The sequence below is a fragment of the Erpetoichthys calabaricus genome, chromosome 2, assembly GCF_900747795.2.
Source record: "Erpetoichthys calabaricus chromosome 2, fErpCal1.3, whole genome shotgun sequence".
Classification (NCBI taxonomy): Eukaryota; Metazoa; Chordata; class Cladistia; order Polypteriformes; family Polypteridae; genus Erpetoichthys; species Erpetoichthys calabaricus.
This window is the reverse complement of record NC_041395.2, coordinates 349,037,645-349,059,093: the sequence shown is the minus strand read 5'-3', so window position 1 is coordinate 349,059,093 and position 21,449 is coordinate 349,037,645. Positions and strand designations below refer to the sequence as shown.

The following is a 21,449-nucleotide window of genomic DNA, read 5'->3' as shown; positions in this document are numbered from 1 at the left end:
AAGGCCCTATAATGGATGGACTGGCCCAAAGTGGATTAAAGGAACAGTTCATACCCCCAAACAGAAGGTGGCAGTGTTCCTCAAGGCTGATCCCAGTCAGGACACCCACAGGGTTACATGGGAATTGGAGTCCAGAAGTGCTGCCCTGTCAGGGCAATGCAGGGACACCACAAGCAGTCCCATGTTTTGTTTGAAGAGAAGCCTGCTGCCTAACATCAATGAGGCAAGGCCGGGAGGAGGAGGAGGAAGAAGTTTACATGTCTGGAGTGGTTTTGCTGGCATTGCTGTGTAATAAGTGTTGGTGAAAAATAAAAAAAATATTTTATTTGAACCCAGAATTCTGTGAGGTAGCATTGTGTCGGAGCTCAGTGGCGCCCCCTTGTGTTCACCTGTCATGTTCTAAATACTAAGATCATTCATAATATTTTCATTGACACAAACTGCTGCTTTAGTACCAAAACACTTTTCAAACTATAAAAATTTTGCACAAATGGTGTACTCTTATGTCCGATCTAATTCCACAATGGGATAAAAGTCACCTTTTTTTTTTTTTGCCTTGAAAGCTTAGCCAGATATTCCTGTTTTATTTTGTTAAACCAGGTGGGACTCCCGCAGTCTCACACAACTTCAAGCCCTGTGACAGGACACTGAAAAAGCCGTCAGCTCACCTCAGACCTTTGCCATAACGTTAATGGGTTGAGAAATCAGAACAGAAACTGGCACTGTGACCCGGCGTTGGACTTAGCAGGCTGAAGAAAGTTGTCGGGTCATCAGAGTGTCATTGTGCTCAACGTCAGGGGCAGCCCAGCTCACCTGCTTCACGTCCGTGTTCAGGACGATGTGCCCATCCGGCTCCATGGTGTCTTTCTTCCTTGTTCTTACCTTTCCCAAAGAAGGAAAAAAAAGATGAAAATGAAATGAATGACCTGTGCCAACTCTGGACATGCCAATCACCAGACCGCGCGACATTTGAGCACACGTGTGCCAGTAGTCTGCTGTAGTTAAGCCCTTACCTTGATGAAAGGGTCTACTCTTATATAAAAGCATGGAGTCTGACGACTATTAACATTAACAAAGACTCTAGCATCGTCCTGGGGGGGCTTTGTCCTGACCAGATGATACAACATTTAGGGGGGACTCAGCTTTAAAAAGTCCTGAGTTAGCCTCTGCCTTTCTCTGGCTTCATTTAACTTTATTTATAATAATAATAATAATACATTTTATTTAATTGTAGGCACCTTTCTAAACACTCTAGATAAAACACAGATTACAAAAAAAGTAAAATACAAAAATTAAAATCAGACAGCAATTGTAATCAAAGAGAAAAAGCAGACATAAACAAATGAGTTTTAAGTTTAGATTTGAAAAGTGCCCCTCCTCGAACTGCCACCTTACCGTGGTGGAGGGGTTTGCGTGTCCCAATGATCCTAGGAGTTCTGTTGTCCGGGGCTTTATGCCCCTGGTAGGGTCACCCAAGGCAAACTGGTCCTAGGTGAGGGATGAGACAAAGAGCGGTTATACGAACCTTCTATGATGAATGAAAACTTTGGACGCTGTTTTCCCTTGCCCGGACGCGGGTCACCGGGGCCCCCCTCTGCAGCCAGGCCTGGAGGTGGGGCTCGATGGCGAATGCCTGGTGGCTGGGCACAGCCCGAAGAGGCAACGTGGGTCCCCCTTCCCATGGGCTCACCACCTATGGAAGGGGCCAAGGAGGTCGGGTGCAGTGTGAGTTGGGTGGTGGCCTAAGGCGGGGACCTTGGCGGTCCAATCCTCGGCTACAGAAGCTGGCTCTTGGGACGTGGAATGTCACCTCTCTGAAGGGGAAGGAGCCTGAGCTAGTGCGTGAGGTCGAGAGGTTCCGGCTAGATATAGTCGGGCTCACCTCAATGCACAGCGCGGTCTCCTAGAGAGGGGCTGGACTCTCTACCACTCTTGGAGTTGCCCCAGGTGAGTGGCACCGAGCGGGTGTGGGCATACTTATTGCCCCCCGACTTGGAGCCTGTTCATTGGGGTTTACCCCAGTAGACGAGAGGGTAGCCTCCCTCCGCCTTCGGGTCCTAACTGTTGTTTGTGCGTATGTACTGAACAGCAGTTCAGAGTACCCACCCTTTTTGGAGTCCCTAGAGGGGGTGCTAGAGGGCATACCTTCTGGGGACTCCCTCGTTCTGCTGGGAGACTTCAATGCTCACGTGGCCAATGACAGTGAGACCTGGAAGGGCGTGATTGGGAGGAATGGCCCCCCCGATCTGAACCCGAGTGGTGTTTTGTTATTGGACTTCTGTGCTCGTCACTGATTGTCCATAACGAACACCATGTTCAAGCATAGGGGTGTTCATATGTGCACTTGGCACCAGGACACCCTAGGCCTCAGTTCGATGATCGACTTTGTGGTCGTGTCGTCGGACCTGCGGCCACATGTCTTGGACACTCGGGTGAAGAGAAGGGCTGAGCTGTCAACTGATCACCACCTGGTGGTGAGTTGGCTTCGATTGTGGGGGAGGATGCTGGTCAGGCGTGGTAGGCCCAAACGTGTTGTGAGGGTCTGCTGGGAACGTCTAGCAGAGCCCCCTGTCAGAAGCAGCTTCAACTCCCACCTCCGGCAGAACTTCGACCACATCCCGAGGGAGGTGGGGGACATTGAGTCCGAATGGGCCATGTTCCGTGCCTCTATTGTTGAGGCAGCTGACCAGAGCTGTGGCCGTAAGGTGGTCGGTGCCTGTCGTGGCGGCAATCCCCGAACCCGTTGGTGGACACCGGCGGTGAAGGATGCCGTCAAGATGTTCTGGGCACGTCTAACCGGGAGGAGTCCCCGGGGAAGACCCAGGACACGTTGGAGGGACTATGTCTCCCGGCTGGCCTGGGAACGCCTTGGGATTCTCCCAGAAGAGCTAGAAGAAGTGGCTGGGGAGAGGGAAGTCTGGGCATCTCTGCTCAAGCTGCTGCCCCCGCGACCCGACCTCGGATAAGCGGGAGACAATGGATGGATGGATGGATGGATTGATTTGAAAAGTGAAAATGATTCAATATGTCTAAGCTCAGAAGGTAATGAGTTCTAGAGCAACTGAATGCTGTGCTCCCCATGGTGGTAAGACAGACGAAGGGGACAGTCAAGTGGATGGAGGAGGAGGACGAAAGGGAATGGCAACATGGAGGAGGTCAGACAGATATGGAGGGGTGAGGGTGTGGACAGCCTTAAATGTTAACAGAAGAATTTTGAATTGAATGTGGAACTGAACTGGAAACCAATGAAGCTGCAACAAGACGGGAGTGACATGGTGAACAGAGGGGGGTCTAGTAATGATGGGGGCGGGCAGCTGAGTTCTGGACCCGTTGAAGCTTATAAAGAGATTTGCGAGAAACACCAAAGAAAAGGGAATTGCAATAATGGAGACAAGAAGTGAGAAGGCTATGAACAAGGATAGCAGTGGTGTGGGGAGTGAGGGAGCGGAGAATACGATTAACGTTACGCAAGTGGAAATATGGAGTCCGGGAGATGTTATTGATGTGGGACTGAAAGGATAAAGTCCTGTCAAGGATGACACCTGTGGGGAAGGGGAGACAGAGGAATTATCAATAACAAATGAGAGGATCAGTTTAATATAATGTTGGTTTTGTACCAATGAGGAGAACCTCAGCTTGTTACTTGTTATTTAATTTAAGAAAATTTGAAGAAAACCAGGATTTGAGTTCTGCTATATCATCATATGCCATCCAGACAGAGGAGCGGCTTCACTGACAGACTGAGGAGATCGTTCCTCACCCACACTATGTGACTCTTCAATTCCACCTTTGGGGGGTAAATGTTAAAATTATACAAAGTGTATACCTGCATTGTTATCACTCTTTAATTTAATATTGTTCTTCATCAGTATGCTGCTGCTGGAGTATGTGAATTTCCCCTTGGGATTAATAAAGTCTATCTATCAATAAGTGAAGAGGGAGGAAAGGAAGCAGTAGGATTGCTAGTAAGACAGAGCTGGGGGTCATCAGCATAACAGTGGAAGCTAATGTCAGATTTACAAAAGATATTACCAAGGGGAAGGAGGGGCCCAGGACAGAGCCCACCTGAAGTAACAGCGGTGGGCTGGGATGTGAAAGTTTTAAGCTGAACAAACTGAGTGCGGGCTGAGAGGTGGGATCTGAACCAGTCTAGTGGAGTGTGGGTAATGCCAATCGAAGATGATCTGTTGAGAAGAATCATGTGACAGATAGTGTCAAAGGCTGCGCTCAGATCGAGGAGGATGAGAATAAGGATTAAAGCAGAATCAGCTGCCATCAGGATGTCATTAGTCATTTTTATAAGTGCCATTTCTGTACTGTGGAGGGGATGAAAACCAGACTGGAACTGTTCATACAGATTATTTGGAGATAAATGATAATGAACTTCAATGCTCGATATTTTTTCAAGAATTTTGGAAATGAAGGGTAGATTAGAAATAGGACGGAAATTACTGAAATGAGTCGGATCGGCAGCAGGTTGTTTCAGTATTGGGGTTACTACAGCAGTTTTAAAAGATGAAGGAACAGCACCAGTAGTGAGAGAAGAGTGGATTATAGCAGAGATAAGGGGGACCAGAGAGGGGAGGCAGGCTGTGACCAGAACAGTACGGAGTGGGGGGGTCCAGCTGAGGTGGGTGGCTTAGACTTACAGACGAGATCTGAGATTTCTGAGAAAGTAGGAAGCTGAAAAGAGGAAAATGAGGGAGTCGGTGGGTGAAATTACAGTATTACAGTAATTCAAATAATAAGTAATTACAGTATAATTACAGTATATAAGTACAGTAAGTACAGTATTACGGTAATTCAAATAATAAGTAATTACAATATAATTACAGTTTTTAAGTATAAGTACAGTAATTACAATATAATTACAGTATTACAGTAATTCAAATGCAGTACTGGAGGAATCTGAACAAAGAGAATGAGGAATCTCCTGAATTTTTTCATTAAAAAGCGACATAAGGGAATTGCAAAATTCAGTTGAGTAAAGATGAGAAGGTAAAGAATCTGGGGGCTGTGTGATATTATTAAGTAGTGAAAACAATGACTTGGTGTTTCCTTCATTGGAAGAAATAATGTGAGTATAATAGTTAGATTTAGTTTGGGCAATACAGTCCTTGTAATAAAGTCTATGGTTTTTGTCTATCTCTTTGTGAACAAAGGTTCCAGTTTTTTTTATATAACCGTTCAAGTTGCCGGCCTTTGGCTTTCAAAAGCTGTAGTTCAGGTGTGAACCAGGGAGCAGAAAAGGAGAAAGAAACAGATTGAGTTTTTAAATGGAGCGACAGAGTTAAGAATACCATTAAGTCCAGTGTTATAGTGCGAGACCAGTTCTTCAGGAGTGGATAAATTATGAATGTCCATAAGGGAATCAATACTAGAAGAAACAGAGTTTAAGTTAATATTCTTAATATTACGGAAAGACATGAGACAGGAAAGCTTAGTGTTGGAAAGTGCAAGTTTAACATTGAATGAATGAAATAAGAAAGTGATCAGTTATGGAGAGTTCATCCACAGTCCAATCAAGCGGGGTAACTCCAGAACAGCAAATCAAGTCTAGGACATGTCCTTAGGAATGAGTGGGAACATCAGTGTGCTGCTGGAATCCAAAACTCTCAAGGCAGAATGTCAAGTCTCTAGTAAGAGGGACACTGATATTATCCATATGTACATTGAAATCCCCCAGAAGTATATTTGATGAGACAGTAGATAAGTGTGTAGGGAAAACACAGCCATTGACCACTAGGAGGCTCAAGAACCCAAAATGATCTCACCTTGCATCTCACCCAAGACTAAATCCTTCACTCAATCACAAATGACTTCACACCCTTAATAAATGACACTTAACCCGAGGCTTGCCAGTGCCACCCTCAGTTCACCAACACATGTAATGCACTTGAGAGGCGCTATATAAAATAAAGGTTCATTTGCTGATGTATTGCGTTTGTAAAAGTCTACCAGTTTTCATACTGGTCCATCAGAAAAGGCGCTTTAAGGTTAACCTTAAGTGCGGAGGACATTTTGCTCACCCACGAATCCGCCTTGGGGTCCCAAGACCGCAGCTCCACCGGACAGTCTAACTAAGGCCATCAGGCATCGCACAATGGCTCCAGGCTGCCGAGTTTACTACATTTTAGAGAATATTCTATTCACTTTACGACTATTTAGTTCTGTTAAATGTGTCCGACGGTTCTTTGTTCTCAGTTACCTGCTGACACCTTCCTTTCTCCTTTCTTCAGATTTAACCGGTGCCTTTCTTTATCTTCTAGATGGGCCATCTGATCTGGACACGCGGCGCTACGTAACTATGCGGTGTGTTCTACCGGCTCGGTCATGCTGTATATACTGGGACGAAACCTTCGGGTCATTACAATCGCGATAATGGTCCAACGGTGATGTTTGAACGTTCGTCGTAATTCACCAAGCCCCGTTATCTCCTTAGGCGTGCCGAGCTGCACGTAGAAGCGGAGTGTCAAGTGACGCTGAACATCCACGACCCCTTAGAGTGGCTTGTGTCACCCCGAGCCGTAAGGACACCTCCGAATCCCACAGCGCCTGCAGCACGAACGCTACCAGTACAAACAAAAGGAGAGCACGTCACGTGTGTGTTACTCGTCCACACGTTCAGCTGATGTCAGCCGACACCAAACCTAGCGGACTGTCGAGAAAGAAAGAGACCTACTTGATACAAGAAAATCTCCTCTCGTCCACGACGTTCACATTGGCTGATGCCACTTTACTTTCCCTTTTTTTCTGTTGATCGGAGCCACTTAGTAGTAGAAGTAGTAATACTTTCAGGAAGTTAACATTTACCCACAAAACGTGGCATCATGGGATTTGTAGTCTTCTAAATCCTCGAGCGCGTTGGCTGCAGAGAGAATGGCCTGCGCTAAAAACTACAAATCCCGTGGAACCAAGCAGACCCTTATCACGTGACCAGGTCCCGCCGAGGCCTCGCGCTTGCTAAATGCAAAGCTGTGGACTTAACAGAAGGCGGCGGAGTTTGCTCGTTCTCGCTCTTTTGTTTTTCTGCCAGTTTCGCGTGGCGTATGGCAGGCCGTAGTTCGGGAGATCTTAAAACGCAGTGCAGCTTTTCCGACATCTACAAACCGTTTCAGGAAATCTCAAAATAATTTCTTTGTCAATTTAAGGATACCCGCAATGCATTTTAACATCTCTCATATCCTTCTCGCAAGATAATAGCCCCAGGGGATCCGGACATATGGGATGAGATTCCCAATAGGAAAAACACAATAGCAATGAAACTGGCAGACGAACAGTCGGCAATGATCAACACCATCAGGTGCATCTGTGGGAAGCTATGTGATAACGAGAGAGGCCTCAAAATCCACAAAGCCAGGATGAAAAGCATTGCACAGAAGTTAGTCTTGATGAGACGCAGGAGAAGCCTGGCCAGGTATCACCCCGCAGAGGCCAGAGCCTGCTGGACCTTCAACTCCCCACTCTCTACATAGCATCAAAGAGAAAGAAGATCAGATGGCCTCCAGCTAACAAACGAAGTGAATGGCGATAACTTGAGGAGGACGTTTGCAGCATCATACTGACCGTGTAATGCAGACCGCCAACTGCACGGCATGATATCTGTAGTTACTAAGTAAGCTGGAGAGCGGATTGGCTGTGTAGAGACGGAACAATGAAGGGCACCTTACACCAAGAACCGACGAGCCATCCAGATTAAACAACTGCGGCAGGAGCTTTAGACACTAAGGAAACAATATACGGTAAATGTGCAAGGGAGGAGGAAAAGCATCCACTCGGAGAATTCAAGAACATCCTACAGAAGGAACTGGTAACGGTACAAAGGGCAGAGTGGCACAGGAGACAGAGAAGGGAGAAAGCCAGGAAACGACCTGCCTTCCTATCCAATCCCTACCACTTCATAAAACATCTCCTAGAGGATAAGCTCAGTGGACACCTCTTATGCTCCCTGGAGGGTGACAACAACTTCCTCAAAAACACCTTAAGTGATCCTTTGAGAGAATAGATGATTGAACCCCAGAAGGCTCTCATTAACCCACCACCCCTAAGGTAGACTTTGACCTAAGAGTGCCCAGTCTAAAAAAGGTCCAGGAGGTAGTGAAAGGGAGCGAGATAAGCCTCAGCTCCTGGGCCCAGCAGTGTGCCACACGTGAGATGACTGGAACATCTCAGGAAGAGGAAGAGTGGCCAATCACTGGAGGAGTGCAGAGGGAGGATGGATCCCCAAGGAAAAGAACTCCGAGAGCATTGAGCAGTTCCATGTCATCTCACTGCTCAGCGTAGAAGACAAAATCTTCTTTAGCATCTCATCCTGGTGCCTAATAGAGTTTCTCCTTTGAAATGACTACAGTGATATATCTATACAGAAATTAGGGTTCCAGGAGTACCAGACTGCCAAGAACACACTGGGGTTGTCTCCCAGCTCATCAGTGAACCTCATAGAGGAAGGGGAGACCTGGCTGTGTTGTGGTTGGACCTGACCACTGCCTATGGGTCCATATTGCCATTGCATTTTGTAAATTTCCCATTGGGATTAATAAAGTATCTATCTATCTATCTATCTATCTATCTATCTATCTATCTATCTATCTTGTCTTGCAAAGACATCATGTGCCCAACAACGTCAGAGACCTTGTCCTGCATTATTATACTAATTTCAGACTAAGGTTCACTTCCAGATCCATGACATCAGATTGGCATAGACTGGAGAAGGAGATAAATACCAGGATGTACCATTTCGGTTACCCCGTTTCTCCGAGCCATGAACAGGGTTGTCAAATCCGCAGAGGTGGAATGCAGAGGCTGCTTGATAAAATCAGGTGTGTGGCAAATAGCAATTAGGCCTTTCATGGATGATCTTACTATCACCACAACATCCGGCCCTGGAGCAAGCTGGATCCTTCAAGGCCTAGAGAAGCTTATCAAATGGGTAAGGATGAGCTTCAGACCAAGCAAGTCTAAGTCACTGGTGTTTGAAAAGGGTCAGGGGGTGGATAACTTCTGCTATGCACTCTCTAGCGACATCATACCATCCATCTCTAAGCAGCTGGTAAAGAGTCTGGGGAAAGTACTGTATTTGATACCAGCCTCAAGGAATCCGTTTCCATCAAAATGACCACCAAGGACCTGGAAAAGTGGCTTATGAAGGTGGACAAATCGGGTCTACCAGGAAGATTTGGGGCCTGGGTCCACCAACATGCCATCCTGCCCAGGAACCTGTGGCTGCTGCTACAAAGTATATGAGGTCCCGTTGACAACAGTCGAGCTCATGGAGAAGAGGACCAGCAGCTACTTGCGCAGGGGGCTTTGTCTCCCCACAGAATAGCAGTGGGCCACTTTATAGCTGCAGTAACACCTCGCAGCCACCCATTACTGGCCTGAAAGAGGAGTTTATGGTGTCACGCACAACAGAGGCCACTCCTACATAGGTACCCGAAAGACCCCAAAGTAACCGCAGCTGGTATTGAAGTGAGAACTGGGAGGAAGTGGAAGGCAGCTGAGGCATCACAGGCGGCAGAATCCTGGCTGAGGCAGAGGGAGCTGGTGGGCAATGTGGCCAAAGGCCAAGCTGGTCCTGGCTACTTCCACAAGATTCAAGTTCTCTGGACAATGAGAGACGCCATCTTCTCCAGGCTGAAATTCGAGCAGGCGTGGAGAAAAAAAGAGCAAGCAGGATGGTTGGTCTGAAACGTCGGGGAGCATGGACAAGGTGGGACTCGGGAGAGCAGCGAAAGGTGACGTGGAACAACACCCTGCAAGCAGACAACGACCGTATCTGCTTTCTGATTCAAGCTGTGTATGATGGCCCACCGAGTCTGTGAAACTCCATGTCTGGGGCAAGAGCGAGTCACCATCTTAGCTCTCTGCTTGGGAAGAGGACCTCTCGAGCACATTCTCAGCAGATGCCCAAAAACACTTGCGACCAAGTGCTGAGAGCAGAGACAGTTGCTGGTGCCATAACCACTGGCAACCACCACCGACCTATGCTTTCCATCACCTTCATCAAGGCAGATGAAGTACACCACACACACATCCCAGATCTGCATCGGGCCTCCTTCACTCATCTGCCGATTGGCATAGGAGGGTAGACCTGAGCAAGCAACTAAGGTATCCAGAGCACATCGCCGCAACATCACTCTGCCCACACATGGTCAATTTCTCTAACGCCACTGAAGAAGTGACCATGATGGAGGTCGCTGTGCCCTGGGAGGGGCGCATGAACAAAGCACAGGAGAGGAAACGTGCAAAGTACCAGGAGCTCCTAGGACAATGCAGGAGGCAGGTAGCTGTGAGAGGAGGCTTTGTGGGCAGCTCCTTCCACCGAGTCACGGCCAAAAATGGCATGGGGGGCTGTGGGAGGGTCTCGGCAAAGAGGAGAGTCAGAATGGCCATTACAGATACTGCAGAGAGGACCACTAGGAGGCTGGGGCTGAAGAGGGAGGCTACGGGGTTGGGACAGATCACCCCCAGCTGGGTCACTCAGGCGAGGGTCTCTGACCCCAGAATGCATCACTGAACAGCATCCCAGTGCATCCAAGGGTGTATCACTCAACTGCAGAACAAACTATCTATCTATCTATCTATCTATCTATCTATCTATCTATCTATCTATCTATCTATCTATCTATCTATCTATCTATTATATAGTGCCTTTCATCTATCTATCTATCTATCTATCTATTATATAGTGCCTTTCATCTATCTATCTATCTATCTTCTACTATATATTAAAATGCTACTCTGTGTGTGTGTTACTGGTTACTTAGTGGTAAGGATGACTACAGAATACTTTAGGGGGACACCATTCACCAGTGGTACATTTTATATATACTGTATATGTGTATATGTGGCCAGAAGGAGTCGCATTGTGTCTTTGTGGACCTGAGAAAGCAAATGACAGGGTGACTGAGAGGAGCTGTGGTATTGTATGAGGAAGTCAGGAGTGGCAGAGAAGTACGTAAGAGTGGTACAGGGTATGTATGAGGGAAGTGTGATAGTGGTGAGGTCTGCGGTGGGAGTGACGGAGGTGGGATTACATCAGGGATCGGCTCTGAGCCCTTTCTTATCTCCAATGGTGATGGACAGGTTGACAGACGAGATTAGACAGGAGTCTCCTTGGACTGTGATGTTTGCTGATGACAATGTGATCTGCAGGTGGAGAGGAATGAAGGTCAGTAGGACCACCATAACAGAATACATGTGTGTGAATGAGAGGGAGGTCAGTGGAATGGTGAGGATGAGGAGAGAAGATTTGGTGAAGGTGGATGAGTTTAAATACTTGGGATCAACAGTACAGAGTAATGGGGAGTGTGAGGTGAAGAAGAGAGTGAAGGCAGGGTGGAGTCGGTGGAGAAGAGTAATTTGTGACAGACGGGTATCAACAAGAGTGACAGGGAAGGTCTACAGGGCGGTAGTGAGACCAGCTGTGTTATATGGGCTGGTGACGGTGGCACAGGAGACAGAGCTGGATGTGGCGGAGTTAAAGATGCTAAGATTGGCATTGGGTGTGACGAGGATGGACAGAATTAGAAATGAGGGCATTAGAGGTCAGCTCAGGTTGGATGGTTTGGAGTCAGAGAGGTGAGATGGCATTGGTTTGGAGAGATGCTGGGTATAATGAGAGAAGGGTGCTAAGGATAGAGCTGCCAGGCAAAAGGAGAAGAGGAAAGCCTAAGAGGAGGTTTATGGATGTGGTGAGAGAGGACATGCAGGTGACGGGTGTGACAGAGCAAGATGACGAGGACAGGAAGAGATGGAGACAGATGATCCGTTGTGGTGACCCCTAACGGGAGCAGCTGAAAGAAGAAGAAGGAGGAGTGTACTGTACTGTATATGTATTTGTGTATTCCAACAACAGCAGAGTGGTTACTGCACTGAGCGACACTGGGTTACTAAATACTAACGAGGCACCACTTGAGTATTTTATTTTCCAGAGTGACATTTTCACGGTGGGCAGTAGGCACCCGTCTACCTCTGCTGTCATTCAAAAGGTGAACAGGAGGCGAGTGAGGCACCTCAAAATGGCCGCGTGTGGGACGCAGGCTTTCCGTGATCGACAGAGGAAGCACTGGGCATGTGAGGTGGAGACATGGCGGAGAGACGCAGGATGAAGGTACGCAAAGGGAAAGAGAAACCAAATCCGTTGAAATTGGCTCAGTTACTGGTTTTCGACGGGTGGCGTCGCCAGTTTCAAAGTCAATTCCTGCGAATTTCTAATCTGTTTGTCGGGTATCTCGGACTGACCTCCTGCATATTAAGAGGCCCAAACTTGAAGATTTGAAGGGTCTCTTTTTAAGGTGGCTCTTTGACACGAGTGCAGGCGCGCAGAGCTTTGTGTAAACCTGCGGCCGTAGGGCCAATGACTTGATTAGCATAGGCACACATGCGGATCAGCTTAAGCACACAGTACAACAGCAAGTTGAAAGGGCTTAGCGTGAATAAATCAGGACAATGTAAGCTCGGTGACATTCAGTTTGTTTTTCTCTTCTGTGAGCGCTGTAATGAGTCCGCAGGTAAAGACGATTACAAAACGTACAAATGTTTGTTAAGCGTTGTCTGTTGCATTGACTAATGCTTGTGATGCGCCATCTGTTGGAATGACAAACACAGCACCTTTTATTACTACAAATGCTTGTGATGCACCATCTGTTGGAATGACAGAGACATAGCCACAGGATGTACGTTGTGATCTTCTGAGGAATAACAGGCTGGTGCAATCGCAGCACTTTGGGGTGCCAAGCTGGCTGCCCCCGATTACTTGCCAAAATTTACAAATAACGTGCAAGGGCATTTAATAACATCCATCCATTATCCAACCCACTATATCCTAACTACAAGGTCACGGGGGTCTGCTGGAGCCAATCCCAGCCAACACTTGGCGTAAGGCAGGAAAACAAACCCCGGGCAGGGTGCCAGCCCACCGCAGACTTTAATAACAGTGGAAACAAATTAAGGAATCCCCTTTAACAAGCAGGTCATCAAAGCTTCTTCTTGTCAGACTCTTTTTGGTGAGCTCCAGGACTGCCCCTCCTTGGTCACTTAAGTCAAAAGTGACATCTTCCTCAGGGTGGTCTCGATTTTATAGCCCAGAGACAAGAAGGAGTAGAGTTAGTTGGCCTCCTTCGGTGGTCTTTCTGGGCTGCAGAACATAAAAACGACAAGGCAGTTAGAAGAGGCAGTGCCCCCTTTTGGCTTGGTGTGGCATCAACTACCCGTGAAGAACTTCGAAGGTGACCATCTGACACACATGCATGATAATACACAGACACTTCTCCTTCTATTAAGCCGGCCCCCACAAGTCAAAGGAGGGTCTACTCACAGTAAGTTCTGGAAGACGCTAGTGAGGTGTCACCCAGGTCAGGTCTCCATGTCACCAAAAGGACACTGCAGCACCAGAGAAAGTCCAGAGAGGCCTGAGCTTTGAGGAAAGACCGAAGGAGACCTTTTAAAGCAGGAGGAGATGAAATTAGCTCATTGGGCTGCCAGCTTGTGTTCGAGCCACTTTCTCAATCACTGAGTCCTTTTGACCACCACACTTTCTGTGACAGCCAATGGCGTGATGGAGCTGGCACTATGCGAAGGGTTAACAGGTCTCAGCCCTTGTTCTTGCCCTCAGAAAGTACCGAGACCCCCTCACTTTCCTTACCCTTTATTGTGTTGTGAATTTACTCTGAAATAGATAAATGGGCCATTTACAACCATCAATCCACACTCAGTAACCCATAAGGACAAAGCGCAAACACGGGACCCGAAACATCAGGTTATAGAAGCAATCAGACCACCGGCTGTGGTGCCTCCTCATTGCTTTAATTCTCCTTGAGATGTTTCTAGGACTTGATTGGAGTCCACCTGTGGCACATTGAGCTGGATGGACTTTACACGTGGATCTCCGTACTGAGGGTCCCACAGTTCACACTGCATGTCAGGGTGGAAAAATAAATCACAAAGTCCGAGGTACTCCCTGTAGACCTCCATGTTGAAATTGTGATGAGGCCCAAATCAGGGCGAGGACACTGAACCAGGAGCACAGTGGCCTCAAGGAGATGTTTGGTGCCAGCAGGACTCTCACAGGACTTGGTCATCTGGCTAAACTGAGTAACCAGACAGAAAGGGCCTTGTACAGGGAGGTGGACAAGAAACTGACGATCACTCTAACAGAGCTTCACAAGTCCTCTGCTCAGAGGAGACAACCTACTAGATGGAGGACCATGTCAGCAGCACCCCATCAATCAGGCAGAAGCCCCTCCTGAGGAAAGAGATTTAGTGGGCTGAGGAAAAATATTCTCTGGTCTGAAGAGACAAAACCTGAATCCTTTGAGCAGAACTCCAGACACATCCCTACAGAGAAGCACAATGGTGGCAGCATCATGAGGACATATTGGGACAGGCAGACCAGCCACAGCTGAGAGAAGGATGAAAGCACCCAATCCAAAGAGGTCCTTGAGGAACAAACTGCTCCATAGTGGGCACCCCACCTCAATGACCTGAAGGAGACAGCCAGCACAAGGCTAGAGGGCCTTTGGGGACAATCTGTGTGGAGACATCTGAAGATGGCAGTTCACAGGGGCTTCTCATCCACTCTGACAGAACTTGAGAGCATCGGCCTGCAAGAAGGGGAAATACTGGCAAAATCCAGGGGTGCAAAGCTTCTAGAGACGAACCAAAGACGACTCAAAGCTGGAATCGCTGCAAGAGGGGCTTCTACCAAGTAATGAAGTAAGGGTCTAAATATTACTGTGAGTGACAGATTTCAGGTTTGAAGAAATGTGCAATAAGATAGATAAAAGGCACTATATAATAGATAGATAGATAGAGTGAAAGGCACTATATAATACAAAGATAGATACATAGATAGATAGATAAAAGGCACTATGTAATAGATAGATAGAGTGAAAGGCACTATATAATAGATAGATAGATAGATAGATAGATAGATAGATAGATAGATAGAGTGAAAGGCACTATATAATAGATAGATAGATAGATAGATAGATAGATAGATAGATAGATAGATAGATAGATAGATAGATAGATAGATAGATAGATATTAATTCCTGTATTTATTTCTAGTATGACTGACCGCTCCAATGTGGTGTTCACTGGATGTTCAGACTGTTCTTTATAAGCCTCCAGTTAATCCAAAATTCTGCTGCAAGAATTTTTACAAGAACAAGAAAATATGAACTCACAACTCCAGTCCTCACATCCTCACACTCGCTCCCGGTTAAGTTTAGGGCAGATTTCAAAATCCTCCTTTTCTAATATATAAAGCACAGTTGATGTGTGTGTGTTTGTTTGTTTGTTTGTCTGCCATACAAATCTGCACCGGGCGTCCGATTGCCACCAAACTGGAGATTGGGCTCCTTTGTGACCAGGAGGAGGTCATGGGGTATGTTTGGTTGGGAAAAATGTTTGTGGTGAAGTGCAGGGCATCTTTTCACCGACACAATGTTTGGCACACGTGACTGTACTTATCATAGACAAGATGGCCGCATGTTGCAACAGCCATTAACGGTGGCGCCATCTAGCGGCATGTTTGGCCCCTGTGCATCGCTCTTTACCAATGTTTCTTTAAATTGCCAACAGATGGTGGAAGTGTCCAAGTATGAGAAAGCGGACTGCTTTCATCAGGTGAAGGGGAACAGCCGTGTGGATGTTAAACGTGAACGACCCAGTGCACGTGACTGCTTTTCCGTATTTGTGATTCTATTTGCTCGCTTTCTGACTCACAGTACGATTTCAGTCTTGGTCTTTCTGACTGATTGGTGCTATTTGTTCACTTTCTGACGTATTGTAAATAACGTACATTCATCTTGCTGTGGTGCTTATTCCGTACGTCATACCATGTACCTCATTATAATTGTCCTGCTTTTCACTTATGCCACCAAAATAAAGATGTAGAATTAGAAAGTCCACTTCCGATGCCAGAAAAAAAAGTCTATTTCAAGGGCGTCTGAAACGTTGTGCAAGACGTGAAGATGTTTTCATACCAAGAATTCCGCTGATTCCGAATGATTTACCCTTTGATTTCAAACGGCTACAATTTCCTGTTTGTTTGGCTTTTGCTATGTCAATTACTAAGGCTGAAGGGCAATCACTGCAAGTTAAACACATCAACATGGAAAATCCATGCTTTTCACACGGACAACTCTACGTAGCATGTTCTACAGTCAGCAATCCTCACAAGTTGTTCATTTTCGCACCACAAGGCAAAACAAAAAATATAGTGTATCCAAAGGCTGTGGAATGACCACTTATATTACCTATGACAATAAAATGGCAATCAGAAAACTGTCTGTTCTATTTCTATGTTCTGTTTCTTTCATTTAGGAAATTCACCAGATATAGATTCCCGGGCAACGGCGGGTACTCCTGCTAGTAACATCTAAAGCATTAAATGGCCGAAGTCCGGCTTACTTGTCTGATCTTATCATGACTCACAAACCTGAGCACACATTAAGATCTCAAGATGCCAGTCTGCTTAGGACACCAAGGATGAATAAAATAATAGGGGGAGGTCAAGCTTTTAGTTACAGGACCCCCCCTAAACTGTGGAGTGGTCTGCCTGCTACTATAAGTGACGCCCCTTCGGTCTCAGCTTTTAATTCTCACGACTTCAGTTTAGCACACCCTGACTAGAGCTGCTGATTAACTGTACAGACTGCATCTCTGTTGTCAGTCATTAGCACTAAAACATAAGTCACATGATAGTTAGAATTTGTGACTCACCCTCACCTGTTCTGTTTCTCTTCTCGGTACTCAAATGTGCCACTTGGTGCCACGGCCCACCCGCCAAGTTGTTTTGCCTGCCTAAAGTAAAGTCATCTCTGATGGAGGATCATAGGAATCGTGGGAAAGAGGAGTCCTGTCATTGCATTGGCTGGCCCAGCTGTGGAATGGCCAATAGGGGTAGGCAGCTTGATGGCTGAGGTCTCCAGGACTCTGAACAAATCCAAATCCTATTATGGGATGTCATCTACTGTTGAATTCTGCTCCGTACTTGTAATATTTCTATTGTGTTTCTATTCTATTGTATTGAGGATGACTTGTGTTCTGTTCTGTGTATTGTCTTGTATTTACACCCCTATTTTGTGAAACGCACTGCAAGCCCAGCCTACCTGGAAAGGGGTGTCTCTTTGAACTGCCTTTCCTGGGATTTCTTCCATTTTTTCTCCTTTTTTTATGGAAGTTTTCCTTGTCTTCTTAGAGAGTCAAGGCTGGGGGGCTGTGAAAAGGCAGGGCATGTTAAAGACCATTGCAGCATTTATTGTGTGATTTGAGGCTACACAAAAATAAATTGTATTGTATAGATAGATAGATAGATAGATAGATAGATAGATAGATAGATAGATAGATAGATAGATAGATAGATAGATAGATAGAAAGAAATTGGTATAGTAGGCAGGATTAGATAGATAGATAGATAGATAGATAGATAGATAGATAGATAGATAGATAGATAGATAGATAGATAGATAGAGTGAAAGGCACTATATAGATAGATAGATAGATAGATAGATAGATAGATAGATAGATAGATAGATAGATAGATAGATAGATAGATAGATAGATAGAGTGAAAGGCACTATATAATAGATAGATAGATAGATAGATAGATAGATAGATAGATAGATAGATAGATAGATAGAGTGAAAGGCACTATATAATAGATAGATAGATAGATAGATAGATAGATAGATAGATAGATAGATAGATAGATAGATAGATAGATAGATAGAGTGAAAGGCACTATATAATAGATAGATAGATAGATAGATAGATAGATAGATAGAGTGAAAGGCACTATATAATAGATAGATAGATAGATAGATAGATAGATAGATAGATAGATAGATAGATAGATAGATGTGAAAGGCACTATAGATAGATAGATAGATAGATAGATAGATAGATAGATAGATAGATAGATAGATAGATAGAGTGAAAGGCACTATATAATAGATAGATAGATAGATAGATAGATAGATAGATAGATAGATAGATAGATAGATAGATAGATAGATAGAGTGAAAGGCACTATATAATAGATAGATAGATAGATAGATAGATAGATAGATAGATAGATAGATAGATAGATAGATAGATAGATAGATAGATAGATGTGAAAGGCACTATATAATAGATAGATAGATAGATAGATAGATAGATAGATAGATAGATAGATAGATAGATAGATAGATAGAGTGAAAGGCACTATATAATAGATAGATAGATAGATAGATAGATAGATAGATAGATAGATAGATAGATAGATAGATAGATAGAGTGAAAGGCACTATATAATAGATAGATAGATAGATAGATAGATAGATAGATAGATAGATAGATAGATAGATAGATAGATAGATAGATAGATAGGCACAATATTGAAGATAGACTTCCTCTACCCCAAGGGGATGCCGAAGAGTCCCGTATGTAAAGCAGGTGAGAGAGTCAGGTGGCCCCGCCCTTCGAGTGCACGAGGCGACCCTGGGAGGTCAGACAGAAAGTGACACAAACAAACAACAAGGACCCGAACGGATGACATTCTGTTCAAAATGACATAAGGACGTCCCGCCTCGGGCGCTCTGAGTGATGTGCGCTTTCCTTTAGGGCGTATAGGGGATGAAAGGCGCTATATAACGCTCTGTATAATTCTTCCCGAAATGAAGCCCCTTTCTGTTCCCAGCCCTCGGCATGAAGGTGTCACAGCCAGTCGGGTGGCCGGGTGGGGTAAATCAACAGAAAGCGAAGCCCCAGAGAGTCCCGCCGCCGCCACCGCCGCGTTGTCGTCCAGCCGGATTTGCTCGGATGAATTCCAAGCCGCATTCCAGAGGGTGTTCCTCAGCCCAGTAAAGCGGCAGGTGAGGTGTGGCAGAGGAGGGCCGCGGCGAGTGTCAGGTATCTCAGTCATTGAAGCTGAAAATCCTGTCGGGCTGCTCGCTGATTCTCTCGTCTCTCACTCAAAAGAAAATTCGAAAACAAGAAAGAAAATCAGAAAAGAAGCGCGTGCCGCGTGCGGGGGATGAGGACAGCGGCCCGCCGCTCCTAGGGATTCTCCGGGAGGTGGACGCTTTGGACGCCGCAGGTGCAGGTAGGATGGAGGGAGCGGGTCGCTGGGGTCGGGGTGGCGGGTCTGTCGGGTGGCCTTCGCGCCCTCCGAGCCGGCGGTCTGTTTGCTGTCCTGACTTTGTGGTCTGTGGTCACTCGCGCCGCGGCTTTCTTTTGTTTGCTCACAGGCTCAGATCTGGCGCGGCGTTTGTTTTATTTGTGATTTCCCTTCTCGTGCCAAACGCCATCCCATAATCCGAAGCTCTCAAATCACTTCACACCTCTGATGCCACACACACACACACACGCGCGGGGGTCCGGCTCTCTTTCACCACCCCTGCCGGACACTTCTGTCCCGAGACTGACGATGCCAGCTTGAGCTCCTCGTGGGTGACCCGCCAGCTTTAAAGGTGACAGTCATGAAACTGGAGAAAGGGTGAGACGGAAATGGCAGGGAAAACACTGAGGAGCCATTCCGAGAGGGAAACACCTGCCGAAAAACAACGACACGACCAGTGACCCTGAGCTGAGGGAGGCGACAGCCAACGCGCACGGGGATTCTGGCTCAAGTGGTCGCTATAAACGTGTCAGTGGGTCGGGGTTTGAAGTGGGCACCATGCAGTGAATGGTTACGTAACGGCGCCTCTCGCTCTGAAGTGGACATGTTAGACGTATAACCTCCAAGGGAGACCCCCGAAAGCCACACATAAACAGAATTCTTTATAATCTACACTTTACAGGACAGTTAACCCCCCAAACGAATGTCGTTATATCACAGCGCGTTCAAAACTCGTGCGTGATCGGACATTACATAAAATACGCCACTCATGACAAGGAGGACCAAGAAGGCGACAGAACCAGAGGCCCGGCAACTGTCAAAGTCCGCCTGCACTTCAGGTGTCTGCTGCTCGCGGTTAACTGAGTCACGTCGACTCCATCAAGCGCCTTGTGATGGCCACTGAGGGCTCAATGGACGCCTAAAGATTCGCAAACCACAAACGGGATCGCAGCCAGCGGGCTACACGGCGCGACACTTTCCAGACAAGCATGTGATGGGGTCTTCAGACTTTATGTCGTAGGGGTCTTCATGTTAATGGTGATAACTGAGTTACAGTAAGGCCGCTGCGTCTGACTGGGGCACGCTGTCCACTTTATTATAGGAGGGCACAGACACCCGGTGCCAGTCCTCCTAACGGGGGTCCTAAGCGCATGAATGTTTGCAGTCTTTCTACTGTATTTCACGAACTTCTGACAAACCTGAACGTGGCACCTGTAAGAAAATACGGGAAGAACACGACATCCAACCATCCATCCATTTTCCAACCCGCTGAATCCGAACACAGGGTCACGGGGGTCTGCTGGAGCCAATCCCAGCCAACACAGGGCACAAGGCAGGAACCAATCCCGGGCAGGGTGCCAACCCACCACAGCGTCCAAGGGTTTTGACATCAGTATACTATAATAATAATACTAATAATACGAACAATAATAATAATAAATTATTATTATTATAATGATTATTATAATAATAATTATTATTATTATTACACGTTTATTAGTACAGCGCCCTTCCGAAGCTCAAAACGCTTCACAGAAATTCAGAATGAGCAACAGGGCACATACAACACTAATATTTGCATAAAACATCAAATAAAGACAAATACAGGATATACAAGGCGTTGATTTAGAAAAAGACAGTAAACGAGAATAAAGACACAGAAAGTACAAAATTCTAGAAAAAAAGTTTAAATCTGACTGATGGGCATGGTGGCCAGGTCAGGGGGATCCCAGTGGAAAGAGTGGAAAAATAATTTCATAGGTGGACAAAATGTAACATGGGGGTAACTTTTAAGATGAAGCGGCCTTTCTTTTTCTCATGTCAATGTACCCCCCAACCGACGTAACATTTCATCCCCTCCACATTTCCAGGTCATCGATGAAAGTCGGCAAAACAACCACCTGCCGCTGCCCCGCCCACTCACCCCAAGCACGTGCGTGATTGGCCAGGGGTCTGGGCGGTTTGGGACTGACGTTGTCGCCCCGCCCCCGATTTGTCTTTTTTATTACTGTATTCCTCTTCTCTGTTTTCTGACTTTCATTCAGAGCTCAGCTAAGCACGAAGAGAACATTCAGGGCTGCCGTTTGGACAATTCTAGGAAAAAGTCGTCAATTAGCGTCACAGGATTAGAAACCTTTGAGTACAACAATCGGCATTTGCAATTGCAACTCCCAGAGCGTTTCTTATTACTTGACTGACACCTTTATCTGCGGGCGTATCACAACATTCGAGATACAATTGGTGACATTTCTTTTGTTTTCCCTGTGGGGCACAAGCGCAGGACGTGACTTGTTTAGGGTCCCACAGTGTCAGTATAGGCAGGAGTTGAACTCACAGCCAC

At 46.2% G+C, this 21,449-nt stretch overlaps 2 protein-coding genes and 1 pseudogene across 2 annotated transcripts in view; 2 read left to right on the top strand and 1 right to left on the bottom strand.

The window, feature by feature from the left end:
* The window catches only part of LOC114647412 (cytosolic 5'-nucleotidase 1B), a 38,362-nt gene extending 31,633 nt beyond the window's left edge, over positions 1-6,729 (bottom strand). Inside the window, exons 1-3 of the mRNA XM_051923520.1 lie at positions 6,683-6,729; positions 1,396-1,488; positions 814-882 (exon numbers count right to left, since the gene is read on the bottom strand). Of these exons, the coding sequence (XP_051779480.1) occupies positions 814-858 (45 nt within the window). The 5' untranslated portion in view covers positions 859-882; positions 1,396-1,488; positions 6,683-6,729. The remainder of the gene's footprint in view (positions 1-813; positions 883-1,395; positions 1,489-6,682) is intronic.
* Positions 6,730-7,259: 530 nt separating this feature from the next.
* On the top strand, positions 7,260-9,821 carry LOC127526664 (uncharacterized; annotated as a pseudogene).
* Positions 9,822-18,891: 9,070 nt separating this feature from the next.
* syt8 (synaptotagmin VIII) overlaps positions 18,892-21,449 on the top strand; it is a 43,680-nt gene continuing 41,122 nt past the window's right edge. Inside the window, exon 1 of the mRNA XM_051923501.1 lies at positions 18,892-19,093. The gene's annotated coding sequence lies outside the window, so the exon portion shown is untranslated. The remainder of the gene's footprint in view (positions 19,094-21,449) is intronic.